General features: G+C 38.1%; 1 protein-coding gene across 1 annotated transcript in view; it reads right to left on the bottom strand.

Annotated features, from left to right (window-relative positions):
* The window catches only part of Tmem163 (transmembrane protein 163), a 207,775-nt gene that overhangs the window by 177,583 nt on the left and 6,136 nt on the right, over positions 1 to 24,056 (bottom strand). Inside the window, exon 2 of the mRNA XM_076866581.2 lies at positions 23,543 to 23,662. Coding sequence (XP_076722696.1) covers positions 23,543 to 23,662 — 120 coding nt within the window. The remainder of the gene's footprint in view (positions 1 to 23,542; positions 23,663 to 24,056) is intronic.

Genomic DNA, 24,056 nt, shown 5'->3' on the forward strand with positions numbered 1-24,056 from the left:
CAATCAAGAGGAAGACAGGAGGGTGGCAAGATATCCACACAAACAGGGAATTTTTGACTCCTTCAGTGTCAGACTTCAGGAACAGCAGCCAAGCAACTGAAAGGCTTGGTGGTTCCAAGCACAAGTGGACCAAAGGCCCTTCCTCATCCCTCAACAGTCAGACCCCAGAAGAAAAGTTGCCCCTCATGAGCTGAGCAGGACAGCCTGCATCCCAGAAGTGGGAAGCTACCAAGTTGCAAGGTCTTTGAATTTAGGTAACAATTGTGAAGAATTCTGTGTGTTGCATCAACTGCCCCATTCTGCAATCCGGGCTATCATCAATAAAGCTAATATTTTGCTTTCTGTTTGATCTATCTCTCTCTCTCTCTCTCTCTCTCTCTCTCTCTCTCTCTCTCTCAAATGGGAGTTATTCACTGCATCCTACCTCCCCCCAAAAGCCGTAAACACACTTGCATTCATGTGTGCACACAGGCATGCACAAATGGGCACACATCCTAAACCCTGGAGAGTCCCAAATTCCTCCAAGAAACAACACTATGCTGTTATTCCCTTTCCTTCTCCAATGCTCATTCCCACCTCTGGGCAATTTGACTCTAGGGCTCACCACTCTGACACAATGTTCTCTGCAAGTTCACAGGTGACACTTGAACACGGACTCCTATAGCAGTCTCTCCTACTTTGACCCTGGGCGGTGGATAAGATCACTGGCCAAACCTGCTTAAAGTGTTTTCTTGGGCTTTCCATATCCCTGTACAGTGCTTGCTCCCTGGGCAGACTGAGAAATAGCCTCAAAAAAGACATCCACACCCTCACACCTGGGAAACAGTGCAAGTTACCTCATATGGCAACAAATGGGGACAGGAGAAGAGTCTTTGCAGATGTGATTTGATTTAGAACCTTAGATGGGGAGATTATCCTGGATTATCCAAGGAGCCCTACATGCCATTACAGGTGTCCTTATAAAAGATATGTGTGGGGGGAAATCTGACACATAAGGAGACAATGATATGAAGATGGAGCAGAGAGAGATTTGCAGATGCTGGCTTTGAAGACCCCAGCACTGCAATGACAAGCCAAGGAATCCTAGCAACCACCAGAAACTGATGGAGGCAAACAGCAGATTCTTCCCTAGAGCCTCTGAGGAAATAGTACAGTCTATGATACTTGACTTCAGCCCAGTGATGCGGATTTTGGACTTCCAGCCTCTAGAACATAAGAGAATAAATTCTAAATTTCTCCTGAAGAACTGTTTGTAGTAATTGGTTACAGTAGTCACACACACACAAAAAAAAACAACTAATGTATTCCCTTCGATTCTCCTACCTTCTCAGTCTTCTGTTAGTTCTTTTTCATATTTCCTCCCAAAATGAGATTCCAAATTCTGTCCTCTGCCTGGTCCCCTCCTGTCTTAGTCTTCTCAGGCTGCCATAACAAAATATCAGGCTGTGTGACTTAAACAACAAGAATTTATTTCTCACTGTTCTAGAGTCTGGAAATTCCAGATCAAGGTACCTCATTAAGGATAATGAGATGTGCTTGAGGGCTCTCTGCCTGCTGTGTCTACACACAACCATTCCTCAGTGTATGTAACTGGAGAGAGGAAGCAATCCTTTGATGTCTCCTCTTATGAGGGCCCATAATGACAGCCCCCCTCCTTAAACCTAATTACTTTTGAAAGGCCACCAGACTCTCACCTCCAGGGGTTAGGGCTTCAACACATGAATTTGGGGGTGGAGGACAATTCAGCTCATTGAACTTCCTCTTCTCCTATCATGATCCTAGGCAGTCTTTCCTACTGCCCACTACTGCCCTCATGCAGAATGCTAAGCCCATCTTTCTTCCTGTAACGATGTCACTCTCCAATCCATATTCCCATTGTCCACCAGTTTTACTTTCAAGCCATACACTTGGCATCAGGAAACCAAACCCATCTCTGGTCCCTGTTCTACCTCACCCTCAGTGCAGCCACCAGAATTTGGGTGTTTTCTGTAATCCCTTAGTTCTGTTGGAGATTCTGTCCCTGCCCCATACTCCAGGCTCTGGATCTCCTGATCCTTTCAACCAGATACCTCGAGTATTAGCAGGCAGTGATATGGACCCCGCTTGAAGAGTAAAACACAAACAATAAAATAAATTTAAAAAATAAGCCGGAAGTACTGGCAAAAACCTTTAATCCTAGCAACTCAGAAACCAAGACAGGAATATCCTAAGTTCAAGATTAGCCTGTACAATACAGCAAGAACCCTACCTTAAAATAAAATAAAAATTTCTATAGCAGACCATTTGCCTAGCATGCACAGGGGCTTGTTATCCCCAACACTGAAAGAAAAAAAAAAAAGAATGTGAAATTTTCAGCAATTTTAGGTGATAAAACCTACACCAGAGTCAAAAGTATGGTGGAGTTTCTGAAAAACAGTGCAACCTTCCCCACACTGATGTGAATCCAGCAACAGGTGCTTTCCATTCCCTGATGATAACTTAACTTACACGACATCTCTGTGCATTGCTTTTAACAGGATACCTATGGATCAGGCAAGGTTGACTGAGATAGTGTGTTCCAGAAATAAGCTTACACAAGGAACATGTAGGAAAGGCCAGGGATACTTCAGAAGAGGCAACAAGACAACATGATAAGCTCACACTGAAGATATGCCTTGTAGGGAATGGAGATCTGGCCCTGGTTGACAGCACAGGTGCCACAGTTCAAGAAGACCAGGATATGAATATATATTCTACCTCCTCTTAGCTGGGGGACCTCAGAAAAGTCCTACAACTTTTCTTAAAACTCCCGTCTACAAAATGAGAACAATAACATGACCTCAGAGCACAGTGATGAGGATTAAGTGTAGCCATTTATATGAACCCTTTAGTTAGCACTGCACCTGGCATCTCCATGTTGGCTAAATATTCACAAAGAACATAATAACTAAGAAGAATTCATTAGCAAAAGTCAAATTTCAGCTGGCCATTAAAAAATGCTTTTTAAATTTAGGATTGGGCAATATAAACTGGGTCTCACTAAATTACTAAAATCCCAGTTCTAGGTAAATTCAAACAAAGGCTGGAGAAATATTAGAACTGACCTAAAGCTGATAGAAATCACTTATGATGGCAATTTAGACATAGTGGTATCTGGAAAGAAGGACCCTTCCCTCTGTCCAGTGGCACTGCCAATATGATAGAACTGAAGGAAGGACTAGTGTCACTGTCATGGTAATCTTACCACTCAAAGGTCTTCACCTGAGGATCTACTCTTATTTTATCAGAAATAAATCACATGTGTCCTCCCAAAGACCAAAAAACAAAAAACAACAAAATAGGCATCTTTGGTCATTAAAAAGTCGTTGCTTAAGAATATTCTCTTTATGGGACACACAAGAGTTCCAGCTTCTGCTTTCAGGAGACTGGCACATCAATTACTCTACAATAAACATCTATTCACTGCTGATACCATATCTTCTTGTTCACACTAAAGATAACTGGGATTAGATCCAAACTCTCACAAAATGACTACATCTACACATTAGTCTTTTCCAGAAAAAAAAAATCAGAAAGTCTCCATTTTGAAAATGAACTCCTCAAGTAAATAAGGGTTACTTGCCCCCTTAAAATGCAACAATGCTTCTAAGTGCCATTAATAGTAATGTCAGAAATCTCCCTGTATAAATAAAGGCATAATGGAAAAGGTACCTAGGTGTAGAAATACAAATTATTTTGTAAATAGAAAAGGTGGTGAAATAATTTTTTAATCTCCTTAAATTATCCCATAAAAACATCATAGAAAGTGGAATAGCAAAACCAAAAACTCATGCATTCACAACAAAGCTACGTGAAAGGTACTGCCATAAAACAAAAGAGAGGAGCCAAGATAGCTACAAGGCCTGCATACTACCAGAAAAGATCAGCAGAAGCCAAGGAAGGAAAAAAGAATCCCCAACACTTTCTAGAACGAACAATAGGTCAACCTGAGAAAGGCAGTCAAAACTGACAGGAAGTGGTACAAGCACCAGTTGCCAGGCAAAGACACAGGAAAAACCATACAGTGTAATGGTGTGACACCATGTGCACTCCATGCACTAGTAAGTCAAAATTCCTTTCCAAGAAGAACTCACAATGAGAAGAAAGGGTTACTGGAAACAGGATCCAAACTGAATAGGCCAGAGACAACTAGGGAAAAGGAAACCTTGATTATAATGAAAAATGGGAGACCCAAAGGCAGGGGAGCGGAGCATTTTTTTTTTTTTTATCATTTTGTTGGGGGGAGGAAGAGCAAGAAAAGGGAGCTTTAGAGCCACAATGCTCAAAAATCTCTCCAGACTTACTCTTTATTGTAAAAGAACAGGAAGACTCATTTCACCTGAATAACAGAAAGACTGTACCCAAATACCCAGCATTAAGTAAAAAAGAATGAGAAGCAACATATAAAGAAAGAACACCATGCAAACAAAAATGATATAAACCTAGTGCAGCATCTTGAAGCTAATGAAAAGAAAACATGAAAATGATACATATATAGAAATCATAATTTAAAACTTCAGAAATGTATGACTGAAAAAAATGAAACTTTTAAAAATTGAAAATAAGACTCAGAAAGGGCTTTTAATTTCCTTTTCAGCAATGAAGAGAGAACTAGAAGGAATAAAAGAGGAAAAAAGTAATTAGTACTTTTAAAGAATTAGGTGTTGGAAAGAAGTAAAAATTTCAAATAAAAAATAAATGAAAGGTTAAAAGAATTTTAGGGAAAGTGACAGATATAGATTACAAAGAAGATACAATATACATACAATAGAAATGTCTAAGGAATATAATTAAAGCAATAAAACAGAACAAATACTAAAAACTACAGTTCAAGAAAATTTTCAAAAAGTAAAAAAACACCTTAGATCTGGAAAATGTTGACTCACAATAGGCACAATCAAGACATGGTTTGGCAAAACTCTTGGACATTATAAAAAGAATAATAATGTGGGTGCCCAAGAGAAAGGTCAAGTAACTTTTTAGAAAAAGAAAATAGAATTGCCATCAAACACTGACAGCAATGCTTTTTGCCATCATATTTAAAATATTTGGGAAAGAAAATGGAAACCAAGGATTTTCTATTCAGCCAAAATTCAAGAACAAAGGACACAGAGAAAATATTTTAAACATACAAGAGCTCTTGCTCAGTGAGCTCTTGAATAATACAGTGGAGAAAGTGCTGCAATGAAGCATCATTATAAGAATTGGCAGTGATGATTAAAAATGTTTATTCGTAGAACTAAGACTAACTGATGGTTCTAAGGAAAACAGTAGAATACATAATGTCAACCTGATCTGACAACATAGATACTGTGGAATATTTTAAAAGGTAAGAGGCACTGGAAAAAGCATACAAAAATGACAAATAATATATGAAAGTATATGAAAAATTCATAAGAAGTATATGAAAAATAATAAATCCACTTATTTCCTTATAGGTAGACTGTTGAGTAAAAGGATATTATTTAAGATTAGATGCTGCATGAAAAAGAGGAAAAAGGAAAGAAAAGGTTATTAAATCATTGTAAAGAACCATTAGAAAACAGCATAAAAAAAGAAAAAAAAAGTGAAGGAGGCTAAGGTGTCATTCAAAGGTACAGATACAATAATAACCATTAAATGAGCTAATCTTTTTTAAAATTTTTATTTGTTCTTTTTTTGTTATACTTGACAGTAGAATGTATTTTGACGTTATCATACATACATAGAGTATAACTTCCCATTCTTGTGGTTGTACATGATGTGGAGTTACACTGGTTGTGTATTCATACATGAACATAGGAAAGCTATATCCAATTCATTCTACTGTCTTTCCTATTCCCGTTGCCCTCTCTTCCCTTCATTCCCTTTGCCTAATCCAATGAACTTCTATGCTTCCCTCCCCTCCTTATTGTGTATTAGCATCCGCATATTAAAGAGAACATTCAGCCTTTGTTTTTTTGTTTTTTTTTTTTTTGAGAATGGCTTATTTTACATAGGATGACAGTCTCCATTTCCATCCATTTACTGGAAAATACCATAATTTCATTCTTCTTTATGGCCAAGTAAAATTCCATTGTGTATATATACTACATTTTATTTCTCCATTTATCTGTCAGAGGGCGCCTAGGTTGGTTCCATAGCTTAGTTATTGTGAATTGAGCTGCCACAAATATTGATGTGGCTGCATCACTATAGTATGCTGGTGGGAGCAAAGGTACACTCGTACATTGCTGGTGGAACTGCAAATTGGTGCAACCATTCTGGAAAGCAGCATAAAGATTCCTCAGAAAATTTGGAATGGAACCCATCTGACCCATTACCCCACTTCTCGTTACATACCCAAATAAACTTATCTTATTCAGCCTCATGCTTTGTTGTAAGGTTTTAAGCATATGAGGAGCTATAGGGTAATAAAAACAAAACAAAACAACAACAACAATAAAACAACATCAATAAGTTGCCCACCCAGTTTTGACAAATCCTGACAGCTATTACAATTATAGTTGAAGCATATGGTTGAAGCTTCCTGCACATTCTCCATGGATCCCTTGTCTCTGACCATCCCAAGATAGTCACTCTTTGGAGTTCAATTCATCATTCTCATCCACAAGCAATAGGTTGTATTAAGATTATTAAATTGGTAGTCTTACAACTTCTTTTATTCCTAACATAGGCTTTCAGATTCATCCATGTTAATTGCTCTACTTCCCCAGCTCTCAGTGGACACTGCTGTCCTTGGGTGCATGTTGGACATTGGTAGGGTTGTCACTGTTTGTTACAATTTCAGACTACAGATATCATGGCATTTAGTGGGTGGGAGGGAGTCGAGGATCTTAATATCCCAAAATATTCAAGACAGTCATGAAGAGTGAAGATCCGGGCTGGAGACGTGGCTCAAGCGGTAGCGTGCTCACCTGGCATGCGTGTGGCCCAGGTTTGATCCTCAGCACCACATACAAACAAAGATGTTGTGTCCGCGGAAAACTAAAAAATAAATATTAAAAATTCTCTCTCTCTCTTTAAAAAAAAAAAAGAGTGAAGATCCTTCTCTTGTTCCACAGAACTTTCAGATAACTCAAAAGATATTAATTTATACAAAAAAATATCTGAGTGTAGAACTCTAAATTGAAGAGTTTGTTTTGTTTCATTCTGACAAGTTTTAAAGGATCATGGATTTTTTCCCCAGGAATTTAACTACCACATAAATCATGAGAAAAGCAGGTTTAGTTTTATTCAGATCTTGACAGTTATAAACCAATTTAAAAAATTAGGTCATCAATGGCAACTCCACTCAAGGTAATGAAAACAGACAACAAAACATTCATATTAGTGTGTTCTTGTAGCTGCTGCGTTCATGATGATTCCATATACGCCTACCAATATAACTACTTAGCCCTGTTTCAAAATGTTGTGCAGAGGAAAATGTCATCAGGGATGATTCTTCCTGCCTCTTAAATCCAAACCTATTCATCTTATGCAGGTGTCAACAACTTAGCTGTGTCTATCAATATTGTCATACTATGCATGTACATATTTAATTATACTTTTTACTCAAATTACCTTCCTTTATTTCTCCATTATATTACATTTAGGATGCAATACTATTTTTATAAGTGATGTGTATAGATAGTTCAAGACTGTAAAAAAAGGAAGGATAAAATATTGGTTGTAAAAAAGGTACATTAGGTTTGATACAGCAGAAAACTACTGCTAAATATAGATTCACTATATTAAGACAATGCAATATGTCTTTCAAATTTCCTTTTAATGGACATCTGTCACCCTCTTAGTTTTTTTTTTTTCCTGTTACAAACAAAAGTGCTACAACAGTCTTGTCTGTTTTGTCACTCATACAAAAGCCAATGCTTTGTAAATATCTTGAGTATTATTTAATAGAGTGCTTTCCAATGCACAAAGTTGTTGGTGTGCTTAATAAATCTTATTGATGTTTTCCTTCATACTTCAAGCTTTCAGTGTCTTAAGAAAACTTTCTTTACATCCAGGTCATATGGATAGTCTCTTATTTTTCTCTATTTAAGTTTTAAATCCTTGCTGTCAGGTTCGGTTTCTGTGTGTGTGTGTGTGTGTGTGTATTTCTGGCAATTGATTATAGGGGTGCTCTACCACTGAGTTACTGCCTCCCAACCCCAGGTCTCTTTATTTTTGCTTTGGGATAAGTCTCACTAAGGTGTCCAGGCTGACCTCCTGAGTAGCTGGAATGTGCCACCAAGCCCAGCTCAAGTTTGGTTTCTTAATTCACATGGATTTTATATTTGTATACATGGGAAGTTAAAATTTATTTTCTTTATTTCTAGAGAGACAATCAGTTATCCGGGTACCATCATTCCCTCCCTGATGTACGATGCAGCCTCATATATATCCAATTTCCATATCTGAGTGGTCTATTTCTAGACTCACTAGTCAACTTCCTTGGTCTATATGTCCCTAAAAATATCACAATCTCTACTGCTCTAGTTTTAGAAGTTCTGACAAGGGCATGTACAGTTTTCTGAAAAATTACCTTATCTATTCTTAGTCTTTTATTCCTCCATATATATTTTAGAGCTCACCAACTTCATTGAAAAAAAATTAGAATTATTAGTGAAACTGCAGGTTAATCTAAGGAGAAATGGTATCTTTATTATATTGCTTTCCTAACTGTGAGCATGAGAGTAGGGTTTCTCAACCATGGCACTAATGGCTTTTGGAGTCACAGAACTCTTTGTTCTGAGAGACTCTCCTGTGCATCCTAAGATGTTTAGCATCAGTCCTGCCCTCTACCCATGAGATTCCAGGAGCACCTCCACTCCCAAATGTGACAACCAAAATGTCTCCTGACGCTGCCAGATGCCACCTAGGAAGGGAGGGAAGTACAGAAGCACACTTGATAGAGAACCACTGCGGGGAGTAAATGCTTTCACGGTCTGTGACCACTTTAGTGATTTTTCTTTAGTGGTCACATACCACTCAGATCAATTTTCTTTTCGCTTGAGCCAATCAGAGAAGGTAATTATTTTACGAAACTGTGCATTTTACGTAAGTTTTCAAATTTATAGGCATAAAATTATGAAAAATAATCTCAGTTCCTAAAGTTTTCTTCATTATGTATTACACCTATCATTTCATTTCTAATTACCTTTCATTCATTCATTTTCTTTTTAAATCAATCTTACCAGAATTCAGATTCATTTACCAGTCTTAAAACAATGGCTTTGCTTTTAATGATTTTCTTGTATACTTTTTTCTTTCTTAAATGTATTGTTTAAATGTATTCTTAAATGTATTTCCTTGTAGCTGTTACATTCATGATGTCTACTATTTTTTCTGCTTCTTAGCTTCCTAGTTTTGACAGTTTATCAACTTTCAATTTCTCATTTTAAATTATAAGTAATTATTTTTTCATTTAATTTTTTTATTTGTTATGACTAGTTATACATGACAGTAGAATGCATTTATGCACTTTGATATACTATACATAAATATAGTATAATTTCTCATTTTTCTGGTTGTACATGATGTAGGATTACACTGGTCATGTAATCATATATGCATGTAGGTTCATAATGTCTGATTCATTCTATTATCTTTCCCACCCCAAGACCCCCTTCCCTCCCTTCACTCCCCTCTATCTAATCCAGAGTACCTCTATTCTTCTCTAGCCTGCTCTTCACCCTCTTGTTGTACATAAGCATCCACACATTAGAGAAAACAATCAGGCTTTGGTTCTTTGGAATTGGATTATTTGTGTTAGCATGATATTCTCCAGCTCCATCCATTTACCTGCAAATGCCATAATTTCATTCTTCTTTAAGGCAGAGTAATATTCCATTGTGAATATATACCACATTTTCTTTATCCATTCGTCTGTTGAAGGGCACCTAGTGATAGTTTGAGTTCTTCTTTACCTATTTCTAAATAATTCTTAATATTTAAATTAACTTTCATCCATGTGCTACTCAGAAATGTGCTGCTTTATTTCCCATTATATATATAATTATATACAGGAGTATTTTAGCTAAATTCGACTTCAAATTATCATTTTAACATGTTCAAGGATCTTTGCAAAATACAGATTCCTAGAAATTTTAATGAGATTTCTGCTGTGATGATGGAAGTGGTGACACTGTATACAAGTTCATGATGTTGAAGCAAACTTGTTGGGTGCATGGTTTCATAGTGACACATTGAGTCAGTGTTCTTTAAACTGACAGTTCCAAATCACTATTGGGGCATGAAGTCAATTTGATAGGTTATGACCAGCAGTTTTAAAATAAGAGAGGATAGAAATTATCAAAGTGAATTTTTTTTCACATTTTAACAACTCTGACATTGAGTAGCTCACACAATGAACAGCATGATATCATTTAATGTCAGCATTTTTATTTCCTAGTGGCACCAAGAAATAATGTCATATCATAATCAAAAGTGTCTTAGTTATGATAACATACAGTATGTATACACATAATACATTTTCTATGTCACATATGCATTTCTTACTATGGAGAGCAGTCAAAAATGTTGAAAAATACTGAAGTACATAAGTCAAATCTTTCATGTCTTCACTAAATTTTTGGTTTTTTCTATCAACTAGTAGAAGGGGATCTATAAAAGTCTACCATTAAAATTATGATCTGTCAATTTCTACCTAGAATTCCATCCATTTTTGATTGGGTGCTTTGAGGTTTGTTATTTGATATTGACAAGTGTTTTATATTCTCAGTAAAATGAACCTTTTATTTCTATAGTACCACTCTTTATGCCTAATAATGCTTTTGGTCTTCATGTGTTTTTTTTTTCTTGATTGGTATATAGCTACAAAAACTTTTTACTAGTATCTGTTTCAGACTTTTAAATTTAATTTAATTTAATTTTTATTTTTTGAAACTGCTGGGGCTTGAACCCCAAGGCTTCAAATCCAGGATCTCATGCATGCTAGGCAAGCACTCTACCACTGAGCTACACCCCGAAATCCCCTTCTCTAACTTTTACCTGGTTTAAGAAACACATTTATACTTTCTGTAACTGAAGAAACGTTGGTTTTGTTCCTACATTTTATTTTGCAAAGTATATACTTTTTTCTGTGTCATTTACTTCACTTTTGTCATCTACTGAATAAGGTAAATGTTCTAATTCTTTTTTCTCTGCCATGGTTTGAATCATATGTCCTCAATCTCTCCCATCAGTTCCCAAACAGTTTCAGACACCTCTAAAACATTGACTATTTTCTGTTTCCTCTCTTTCTGCTTTTGGAATTCTTAATTGTTCACATTGGAACTTATCCTGTCTTCCATGTCTCCTAGTAAACATGAGAGACAAGAACCACTTTGTCATATATTCTATATTTTGGTTCACTAGCTACTTCTGGTTTCTGGTTCGCTTAGCATATTTTTCATTACAAACTGTTCTCTGACACTTCCAGAGAAATATGGCAGGGTGGTTCCTCACATTTACTTTTGCTTCTTCTAAACATCCCACTACACTAGGAGACCAGGAATTTTTTAAGAAGACAAACCCATTAGGGAAAAAATGAAAGAGGCAACAAAAACAATTTTTAGAAGCTAGAAAACATATGGGCAAGTGGTAATTGATTTAACAGACTCCAGAAAGCAAATGCAGTGTGAAAGCAAAAAGGCAGCCCATTTATATATACCTTAGGACACCCAGAAAAGGGGGGAATTGGTAAGACAATAAAATAAAGAGAAGAGGAGAGTGTTCAAAGTCTATTTTAAAAAGAAAATTTTCCAAACCTGAATACCCCTATGTAGAAGAATGAAGCTAGATCCCTATCTCTCACCCTGCACAAAAGTCAAATCAAAATGGATCAAAATCTTAGGAATTAGACCAGAAACCTTGCAACTGAAAGAAGAAAACATAAGGTCAAGTCTTCATCATATTGGTGCTGGCACTGACTTCCTTAACAAGACCCCTAAAACTCAAAAAAATAAAACCAAAAATCAATAAGTGGAATGCCATCAAATTAAAAAGCTTTAGAAAAGCAAATGAAAGGATTAAGAGAGTAAAGAGAGAGCCTACAGAATGGGAAAAAAAATCTTTGCTAGCTACTCTTCCTACAGGAGATTAATATACAGAAAAAAGAAACTCAAAAATCTTTACACCCAAAAAAACAAGTAACTGAACCAATAAATGGGCAAAAAAACTAAACAGAAATTTTTAAAAACTTTTTTAATATTTATTTTTTTTAATTGTACACAATACCTTTATTTTGTTTATTTATTTTTATGTGGTGCTGAGGATCGAACCCAGGGCCTCACACATGCTAGACGAGCATTCTACCACTGGGCCACAACCTCAGCCCAAACAGAAATTTTTCAAAAGAAGAAGTGCAAAGGACCAACAAATTCATGAAAAAATGTTTAACATCTCTAGCAATTAGGAAAATGAAAATCAATCAAAACTACACTAAGATTTTATCTCACTACAGCAAGAATGGCAATAATCAAGAACATGAATAATAATAAATGCTGGAGAGGTTATGGGGGGAAGGGTACACTCATACATTGTTGCTAGGTTTGCAAAGTTGTACAACCATCTGGAAAGCAGTATGGAGATTCCTCAAAAAAACTAAGAATGGTATAACCATAGGACCCAGCTATGACACTCCTTGGTATTTATCCAAAGGAACTAAAATCAGCATACTATAGAGATATATCCATTTCTATGTTTATAGCAGCACAATTCACAATAGTAAAATTATGCTATCAACTCAGATGCCCATCAATAGATGAATGGCTCAAGAAAATGTTATATGTATGTGTGTGTGTGTATGTGTGTGTGTGTACATGCTACTTTTATTCAGATATAAGAAAAGTGAAATAACAGCATTTGCAAGTAAATGGATGGAAATGGAGAAGATCATGCTAAGTGAAATAAGCCAGAATCAGAAAATCAAGGGTCGAATGTTTTCTCTCCTATGAAGCAAGAGCAAAATAACAGAAAGAAGGCAGTGGGGGGGATCAGATATCATACATATATAAGGAAGATCAGTGGAGTAGAACAAGGGGGAAGGAGGAGGAAAGGGAAAATTATGGAATGAATTTAACAAAATAAAGTTATATACATATATAAATGTACCAAGGGGAATTTCACCTTTATGTACCAATTGAAAGTAAAGAAGGAGTGAAAGGAAGATCAATAGAGTAGATGAGGGAAAAAAAGGGGGAGGGAGAAGGGGAGGAAAAGTGGGGGGGAATGGAGATCAAAATCGAATTCCTTACATGTATCATTTTGTCAAAATGAACCCAAATACAATGTACAATTAAAATGCTCTAATTTTAAAAATCCAAAATTTTTTGCAGTTTTCCAGATTCCCTCCCCAACTCTCCACAGAAGGGCAATACCCACTCAGCCACAATTTCCCTACCAGACACTTAGAGAAAAAATGCAAGATTAGGGCCTAGATGCACCAAAATGGAATTTACCAACAAAAGAGACCAGTTACATCATCCTACAGTGGACACCAACCACAGCTCATAGCTCCCATCAGCATTTTAATTGCTCTTTCTTTGTGGGGGTAATACCCAAGATTGAACCCAGGGGTGCTTAACCACTGAGCCACATCTCCAGCCCCCACCCTTTTTTTTCTTAAGTGATTTGCTAAGTTGCTGAGGCTGGTTTTGAACTCATGGTCCTCCTGCCTCAGCTTCCTGAGTCACTAGAATTACAGGAATGCCCGACCGCACCCAGCAACCCATTCTTAATATAAGCAGATATCTAAGATCACCACTCACAGGATTCATCTTCTAACAAGAACTAAGTCTTAGAGGAAGACAGTGCAAGAAATAGAAAAGTTTCTTTAAAAAAAATCAAAAAACATTTCCAGAATATAAGAAAGGATCTATTTTTAAAATCCATATATTAAGAGATGTACAATTTTTTAAATGAGCACACTCATGCAATTAGAAGAAAAAACTCGGTGGTGAAAATTAAAAACAGAAAAACAGGATGAGTTGAGGAAATTTCATAGGAAGAAAAAACAGAACCTAGGGGTACCTCTGGATAAAAGAGATCCCCAGCACAGCAAGGCTCAGGAAAAGGATTAGGATTCAGAATAATTTAGGACTTAAACAGCAACACTAGAAATTATAGGAAAATAGAGTAAAACCTTCAGACCTCGTAAGGACTATTATTTGCTCCCCGAGAATTTTTTATCCAGCCATTAATCAAATGTCAGGATTTTTAAAGACATTTCAGGCCTTGCACAGCTTGAAAGTTACACTTCCCATGGGCCTGTTCCTAGGGAGCTAAGAGAAAATATGTCCCCCCCTCCCATCATGGAGAGCGAACCGAAGAGAAAAACCTGGTATCCAGCAAAACGGTAGCCCAACAAGAAAGAAAAATAAAGGCAAATCCTCAAAAAACATAGTAAAGAAAGATGCAAGGATACAGCTGTGCAGTAGAAAGGGCAACCAGAATGGATCAGCAGTACTCAAATGGATCCAAATGATCATTCTGCAAGAAGAAACAAGTGGAATTATCTGTGCGTCTGTAAGTATCTCAGAGAAGTTGAGATTAGAACAGAAAATAAGAAGTAGAGCTTAACAAGAAATAAATACACAGAAAAGTAAACACAGGAATAAACATATTAAATCCAGAGTAAAAAAAAAAACTGTGCAAGAAAGAAGTAATCATGCTCCACTGATGGCTCAATGAGTAGGAGTCATTAAATGAAAAAAAATAGTTATTTTGCATGGAAATAATTTCATAAAATCAGTGTGATTGTGTGGGTCCAGGAGAATAAAAGAATAAATCACCGTCTTTCATCTTAGGAAGCCAATAAATAATGTTTAACCTTGAAAAAAAGAATCAAGAATTAGCATTAGTAGCCTGTTATTGTACACATACAAGTAAACAAAGAATTAACTACATAAGTAAAGTGGTTTCTAGTAAAAGGACTAGAGGGAAACAGGAGAAAGAATGGAGATTGTTATAGTTCTTAATTTTTTTTGTGACTACATCCAGGTTAAACCTCAATAAAAATATCAAAAATACATTGATTATTTTCCAATTGCTCTGTTCAGTCTTCTTTAGTATGCTTGATTCATTTTAATTGTCTATCATATTAAACATACTTATTTTCAGATTTTGTCAGACAATTCTCTCATCTGGAATTCATTTCTCATCATGCTGTTTATATGGCTCTCAATCATGGGAGACCCTTTTCCTGGGAACTCTCTAATATTGGCTTGTGAGCTTATCTTTGGTGTGGTTACATCTGTGGAACACCTGCAGGCCTTTGGTCAGTGTTCTGCACCTGCTTCTTTCACATGCTCCAGTTGTATTTACAACCTAGGACCACATCCATGTTAATAGCTCAACAATATTAACTGAGATAGCATTATGGGTTTCCGGGTAAAATAGAGTGTATAAACCTAGAATGTGCTGGGGTAGAGCGCTTGCCTAGCATGAGTGAGACGTTGGGTTCCATTCCCAGCTCTGGAGTTCCAGAGGGATCTTTAAGGGAAAAAAAAACAAAAAAAAAAAACCTGGAGTGAATGCCTTGACATGTCTCCCTGACCCTTCTTCAAGGTGTAGGCACTCATTCCCTCAGCTGCCCGGAGTGAGTTCTGTGACAACTGCATCCCTCTCTTGGAATGTGGAACAGTCCTCTACTAAAGGAAGTTGCCTCCCAAGGTTATACCTGTCCCTGGAGCAGCCTATACCTAGGACCAGTCTGGTCTCCTGGCATCCATTGGACATCTCCAGAGGAGCATCCCAGTTTGCAAGTCCCTACAGGATGAGCTCCAAGGCAACGGCATTGCAGTTCAACTCTTCCCTCTGTCCTCCTGCTCCCGGCTCCCTTCCCAGGGTTATTCTTTTTTACTTTTTTAAAAAGTTGTAGATGGTTATAATACGTTTATTTTATTTGTTTGTTTTTATGAGGTGCTGAGAATCAAACTCAGTGCCTCTCACATGCTAGGCAAGCACTCTACCCCTGAGCTACAGCCCCAGCCCCCAAGCGTATAAGAGTTCCTCTCAGCCCTTAGATCCTGCCCCCAATAAACCTCCTCCAGTACATCTCAGAGTCTCCAGGTTTATTTCCCAAGGAATCCACCTTAGAAAATTCCAACCATAAATTTATATGAGTTCTGCCTCATGGTTATGAATTCTAGTGAAAAGCCGCATACCCCCACCTCATCCGCACCTCATGCAGAGCTATTAAACAGAGAGCTTCCTCATTGTCCTCCTGGGCTGGTGCATGTGTTTATTTCAGTCTGCCCTTTCATTGAAAGTGATTTTTTTTTTTAGGAATTTATTGAGTTTAAATTTATTAAATATTTAAATCTGATTACAAATTCCTTGTTGCCTTTAGAAAAAAAATAAAACAAATTTCAGTGGAAGGCCCTTGACTTGGTTGCTGATGTCCTCAAATAATGTAATTTTTTTTTTTTTTTTTTAAGGAATTTACTTTACTCTGGGATCTTAGCTTCCTCCAACTGCCTGGTGCTGGGCAAGGATATTGCTATGGGCTAAAACTTATCTTCCCCAAAATTCATATGCTGAAACTCTAAACTCCGGTACTGCAGAATGTTGTCTGTATTTGGAGACGGGGTCTTTAAGGAGGTGAATAATTTAAAATGAAGTCATGACAATGGGCCCTAATCCAACATGACTGGTGCCTCTAGAGAAGGAAGAAATTAGGGCACAGACACACAGGGAAGATGGTGTGAAGACATGGAGAGAGGACAAACAGCTATGAGTCACGCAAAGAGGCTCAAAAGGAACCAACCCCACAGACACCTTGATCTCCAACTTCTGGCCTCCAGAATTATGAGAAAATAATTTCTGTTGTTTAAGTCACTGAATTTGTGGTACTTTGCTGCTGCCGCCTGGGCACACTAAAACAGCCATATGGACATCATAACCCAAGCTCCTCTTACCGAGACCAGCAATCTTTCCCCACTCCTTCCACTCCAGGGCAGCCTTAGCTTCTACACAGATAGCGCCAATTCACTTTCTATCCTCTGGAAGGTTGGGTAGCTGCTGGGGATGGCAGACAATCTGTACAAGATCAGTGATGCCCTCTCCTGAGCACCCCTGTACAACCAATGTAGGAGGTCTGGATTTATTCCTGCTGCCTGGTCATCACCTGCCCACTTAGACCCAAGTTCTTCAAGGGGACAGACTGTTCAAATTCTTGACATCCTGTGTGGATGTCACACAAGAAGAGTGTTCTTCACAGACAGGCACTAATGATTGGATGAATATGTTCCCCCGCTGGAAGGAGGGATGGGTGTCAGGCATGGAGGAAGGTGGAAATGAGAAACAGCTTATTTTATTGGAATGAAAGAAGGTTCTCTCCTTCCCTCTGACTTCATCTGCTCCTTCCAAATCTTAGTGCTCCTATATCTCAGAACAAGGCACAGGACCCAGCAAAGTCATCTCCTGTCCAGGAGGACCTCCTGCAGACATTCACCTTACAAAGGCAGTACCCAGAGGATCAAATCACAGTTTAGCACAGGAGCACACCAGAAAACCCCTTCTCATTCAACTGGCTCATAAATATGATTGGAAAGAGACTGAGAGGCAAAAGGGAAAGACCTCACAGATCTCCCAAGAAGCCTCCACCCCTTTGGACCCAAACAAAAAGGCAGTATGCCCCACGTGGAATCTAGCCAGGTTTGTCACCCAGCTCCCCTAAGACCCCACCATGGCTGTGAGGCAAGGACACCCTCCTGCTAATGTGCCCTGGCCACATTTTTAATTAGATGCTGTGTGCAGAATGCAACAAGAAAAGAGGCAGAACAGGCAGGCAGCTGCTGAGACCACGCCTCCACTCCTGGCTGGAAACAGCAGCTCTTTGTGAGCTTGGGGACTAGGGAAGATGTGCTCCAACAAAGGCAGGCAGGCGAGGCCCTGTTAATGGAAGCCTGGATCTTTCAGTCCAAGTGGCAGTGAAAGGAGAGGGAAACACCAGGGAGCCAGTAGGGAGCAGAAAGGAGAGAGAAGGAGTTCCTGCAACCTAGACATTTACAAAGTTGAAAATTCCATCTTGCAGTTTCCCTCTTTGCTTCCACTCACCTGAGAAAGCTGCTATTCCTTTGTCTGCCACCTCTATTTGCAAACATCAATCCTCAACCTGATGCACCCAGGGTAGCTGAGGAATTCATCAAAATTGACTCCATTCTGAGCAATATCTGCAGGCCAACTGTGTTAGGACTGAGAACACTGACCGAAGGCAGAGGCCCCAGCACAGAGGAGTGTATATTAGTACAGAAAGCAATATTGAGACACTCCACGTATTGTGCATTGAGTGTCTAATCTATGGTGTCTGTGGGGCTATAAGGGAAAGGGGGCTTCCTGGAAGAGGTGATCTTTCATCTTAATTTTGAGAAATAAGTAAAATTTGCCTAGAAAATGAGGGTGGGAGTCAGGAGGCAAAGATGTCTGAGACCAAGGAAAGAGAAGGCATGAATAAAAGGGCAAAGAGCAGAGTGTATATTTGGGGACCACGAGATGCATGTGTGAGCTGGAGTAGCCATAAGTTGGGGGGATGGGAGGAGATGAGTCCAACCAGGAAGAAGCAGGCAAGATAATGATGGGCCTCATAGGAAGCAAAGGGCCAGACTAAAACAACTGCTTCGATCCCCAGCACCATAATAATAACAACAACAACACCGCTCCTCATTTCATGATGTGCTGTCAGTAGCTAGCAGCACAGAGGGTGGCCAGCACAGGATCTTTGATGACTTGACCACAAGGGTATAAAGAAGGAACCCAGAGGTGCAGAAAATTTTCATGGTGTGGTTCTCAAACCTCATTTCTGCCTGGTCCTCCCTCTGGTTTCCACCTCTCAGAAACCGCCTCCTTAGTTATCATTCGAAGAACACACTTACAGGGAGCAAGTTATCCCACTAAACATCACCAGGATGTGGTTCACAACTTCCTGGCCACATCCCCCAACCCGCTGCCTCATCACCGGGATCAGCAGCAGCAGGCAGACATTCATGGGGAGGTTATTCCTGAAGATTCTTCACTTCCATTCCACTTCATACAAAACAGCAAAAGCAGTCACTTGTGAAGAAGCCCAGGCTGTTTAAAAGACCAGCAAAGATAAGATACTACATCTAGGACTAGAGTGGCAGCCCAGTGGTAGAACACTCACTTTGCACATGTGATGCACTGGGTTCAATCCTCAGCACCACATAAAAACAAGTGAACAAAATAAAGGTATTGTGTACATGTGTAACTAAAAAAGATTTTTTTAAAAAAGGATACTATATCTAACAGTAGGAAAAACTGGAAGGTACATATAGAAACCACACCTGGACTTCTGTGTTTACAGAAAATGTCTTGCAGACCCCGCAGGGCACTGATGAGAAAGGCTGTCTGTGGGGAGCAGGAACTGAGAGTCAGAGATGAGCACCAAGTATCCATGGTCTTGTGAGGTTTTTATCACATGTATACACTGCTTTTTTAAATAAACAGTAAATATGAGAGCAGCAAACAACACAAAGGATCATTCTACAAGCAGAATGTGTGCTGCAGACTTAAGTCTTTGGTTCATGGCAGTATTTCAGAGGTAGAAGCTCTCAGGCATAAGAGATCAGGGGGGCTTCACAAACTTCATTACCAAATGGAGGAAGGAACAGAAAGGGAAGAACTGTGAGGAAGAAAACAGGCAGTGTAATAGATAAAAATCACTTGGAGGCATGAGGCCACATGGATGGGGAGGCCTCTTTAAGGAGGAATTCATGATGTGAGACCCTGGAGATGCAGAGCTGTATCAAAGGACATGGACTGCAGTCCTGACAAGAAGAAAAGGGTCCCCAAAAGAGAGGGCCAGGTCAGGTTGAACCTTTAAGTCCACTATAACTATATTCAGATGTTACACTTGGGGTCTCAGAAAGACCCCGGGAGGTCTTGGGCTTTTTTCTACCTGACAATGTGTCAGCCAGGTGAAAGAAAGTTGCCAGGCATTTTTTGCTGCATGTATGAACAAGTCATGTAATTTCATTTTATCTACATATCAACTCTTGGCCTCACATTTTAGAATAAGTGCACATTATTCTATCATTTTTAAAGGTTAAGAATTTATACTAAAATTGAATAAATTATTTATATCCCCACATATAAAAAGAAAATCACACCTTTCAAAGATTTTTTTTTTCCTAATTCTTAAATCCACTGATGCACTCAATTTTTGAGTGGGTTTTTTCTGAGATGATTTTGGTCTAGAGTGCTTTTCTTTAATGGAGCTATGTATTTTAGAAAAGCATTCCCCTGAGAATATTTCAAATATATCTTCATTTCCCACAGAACAAGCACTGAGTGCCTAAAAATTAACTTGTACTCAAACCTCAAAAATTGAATCAGAATATATTTTCCTCAATCATTCTAATAAAGACATCAATAATGTCAAAACCCTGAATTTTGAAACTGAACTTCTGTTCTCTCTCTAGCCTCATTATTAAAACAGATATCTTTCCACAGTTGTTCATAACAGGATTGCCATTTTCCATGCTGCCTGCCGATTATAAACAGAATCAATTTTAAAACCAAACTAGGCCCTGTCTGAAATATTCCAAGATGCATTACCATCTGGTTTTATATCAGCATTCAAACAGGCCAAAATCACTGTATTACCAAGGCTTATCAAAAATAGTTCACATATCATTCAATGCACTTTCAAGTCACAAACTTTGAAAGTCCTCCTAATTTTTCAAATGATTTATCACAAATTAACTAGCAATAGGTCTTTTAGTAATTATTAATTTGAGGAAACACAGCATACTAAAAACATTTACAAATAAATAGAAAGTGGCAATCCAGTAGGTAAGATAACAATTCCTACTGATCCAAGCAAATGCAGTTGCCAGACACTGTCCTGAGCAAGATAATTTTCACAGGATGACCCAAATGTCTTCAAAAACTGTAACTGACACCTAAGCCTGGCACCTAAATGTACATTTAGGTACAGTTTATCATTTTCCAAGAAATATTTTCCTTTCAAACAAGTCTTTAAAAGATATTTTTTAATATCTCTCTCAATTCATTTATTTAACAGTCTGGACTATAGATTCCATGCAAAGATAGACGCTGGGCATGCCCCCAACTTTTTATCATCCAACAGTAGAAAGAAGCCATGAACATAAATACAACCCACTTCTCTTCATCATGATTAACACTCCCAACCAGCCACACACAAACACACACACATGACATACACACATGTATGTGCATCCACAGTAGCACACACTCCAAAGACATTTCTGACACACCAAAGCATCACCTACAGTAATCTGTAGTAATTCTCTTATTAACGCTAGTTGGTTCAACCTGATAATTTTACTGGATAGGACAGGGATTCACCAAGCCAGTTTTTCATTTCATCTAACTCTCTGTCAACCATTTCCTTGGAAAATAAAAGATTGGGGGGGGGGGCTCTATGGGACACTTAAAAAATATAGATATTTATTGTCACTTCTGAAATGTAGAATTTTCCTTTAGACACTGACTCAAATATAACTTCAAAAGTCAGTTACATTGCTTAATCCCTATTTATTTTCTTTCCATTCTAAACTATGAAGAGGATTACAAAAAAAATGATCAACAAGTAAATTATTTTAAACATTTCACATTACAAATAACATTTAGGAATCTAAAGTGAAACTAACAACTCTAACAACATAGAGATCATACACACTCACACGCATGCACACACACACACACACACACACACACACGCAGAGAAGCTACTCTGTAATGCAAGTGGGGGAAAACTTTATCTTCAAAATTTTTTGGTTTAACTAAACCAGAAGTTGAAGACAACTTAAATGTACTATAGAAAATAACACAGCTCATGACATTATATGCCAATGCCTATGTGTTCTAGGCAAGAAGTTAGAGATTTAAATACTTGCTGTACCAAAGGGGTGATATCAAGTTTAAAAGAAAAGGAAAAGGAAACTCTTTGCCCAAAGCAACATCCTAACTCTGTAGGCATTATGCAAGTTTTTTTCCTAAAGGAAATGGACCAACATATTTAAGATAACACAAATGATAAAGTATAACAAGTGAAAACAAAATTTCCTCATAATTTTTCTCTATTGTGAGATTTAAGTATATCAAATGTAACAATATTCTCCCCAAGGAAAGACTTGCTTTTGATTTCTTCACACTCAGGTCTTCATTCAAACACCCACACAAGTAATAACAGCTCTACTGGGCACATGCACAAGTCTGAGTAACTATTATTTCATCTGTAAATCACCTCCCTTCATTCCATTCCTCTTCCTTTACATATGTAAATTATGGTGTCTGATCTAGAGCTCCCTACCAGCCACCACAACCAAATTACCCTCCAGGGACATCAATCGGCTTGTTATTCTTGTTTCAGTATTTTTATTTAAAGGGAGGAAAGGGGAAGGAGTGGCTGTTTTCAGGAATCAGAATTCCTCTTGATTAAATTTCTGGCTCACTGAAATTTCCTGAAATGCACTACCCTCTGCTTCTAAATGTTTGGCTTTTCTAGAGCCAAGATACAATGTTTTCAATATAAATTGTTTCAAGTAATATATGTCTAGTTTTGCAGGGAGCATTTGGTCAAATTCTAATATTTCCTCTTGGGAGCCAATCCCTTTCAACAGCAGATCCAATCTGACAGAATAGAATTTTAAACAACACACACAGAGCTATAGTTTCTGATGGACACAATTCTTTTTTTTCTCCTACTCTGAGACAACTTGTATGATGCTCATCACTTGGAATACAGATCTTATTAGGTAATAAATTTATCATAAAATGTACAAAATACATACTTCTTCTCCCCATCATTAAAAAAATTACAAAACAGAAAGCATGGATTCTACTAAGGTTGAGCGGTAGCTGTCACTACTTGGGTTTGTGAATCATTGCATGATTAATAAGAACAAATAGCACATGCACATTTCCATAGGCTGCAAATGTTGATTGAGAATACACATGCCACAGAGCTTCCTAGTCCCCAATGAGATTATCTGTAGGCAGAAATTGTTCCATTTTCATAGTTTTCCTTGATTTTAATAAAGGATTGTATTTCTGTGGTCACTGAAAACTTGAGAGAAGACCCTCCTATTTTTTCTTTCATTAAAATGTAATATGATCTTATTCCAAATTTTATGCAAGATATAATTGGTGGGGGCAGGGAGAGGGCTCACTGCTATATTGCACTCATCTTGTTGCATCAGACTCAAAAGCTCAAGGATATATATTTGTCACATGTCAGTCCAAGCTAAAGGCGTCCACCAAGAGAATATATATTTTCACTGTTCAGCTGGCAGCCAGAATCTACTTCCACAAACCAGCATACTGATGAAAGCCAAGGCTCTCAGCTTTGCTTTCCATTTCTTTGTCATAATACCTCTTCCCTCTGCAGAGAAGAGAAGCCATTTTACTAATTTATAAGTACCCTGAGTATCCAACCATCTAAAAAAAAATTTACTCATCAATAACAGTCAAGTAAAAGCAAAAGTGCATCCCACAGGGTTAGAGAATAAGACAGGCAACACCAGCATGTATTGATCAGCAGACTCCTGATACTCACTGAAGGCAGCTACTGCAAGGGCCAGTGTGACAATAATGGAGAACCAGGATACCCACAATGCCTTCTTTCTGTAGTTCTGAGCTTCATGAGGTTTCAGCCGGGTGCTGCTTTCTAGTAAGCCTGACAAAAACAAGGAGAAAGGATTCCTTATTAAGAAACCCACAGCCAGAGCTACAATTTCTTATCCAAAGATTGCAAACTGACAGCCCGTGGGCCAAGATGTGTTTTGTTTGGCCCACACTGTGTTTTCACAATTAGGAGATTTCACATGAAAAAAATCAAGCATTCTGGCATCTCTTGAGAAATCACAGGCATTTGCAATATGAGGCATGTATTTTCTGCAAGGTGATAGCAGCTGTCCTCTTTAGAAAAACTCCACAGACCCCTACCACTCCCTGATATCACACCAGACCATTTCCTTGCCCTGCATCAACTCATGTGTCTCAGGCAGATGCTGCTCCATCCAACCAGGTCCTTCCATCAGAAAGACAGTACAACAATCAATCATTCAGGC

The sequence above is a fragment of the Callospermophilus lateralis genome, chromosome 9 (genome assembly GCF_048772815.1).
Source record: "Callospermophilus lateralis isolate mCalLat2 chromosome 9, mCalLat2.hap1, whole genome shotgun sequence".
NCBI lineage: Eukaryota > Metazoa > Chordata > Mammalia > Rodentia > Sciuridae > Callospermophilus > Callospermophilus lateralis.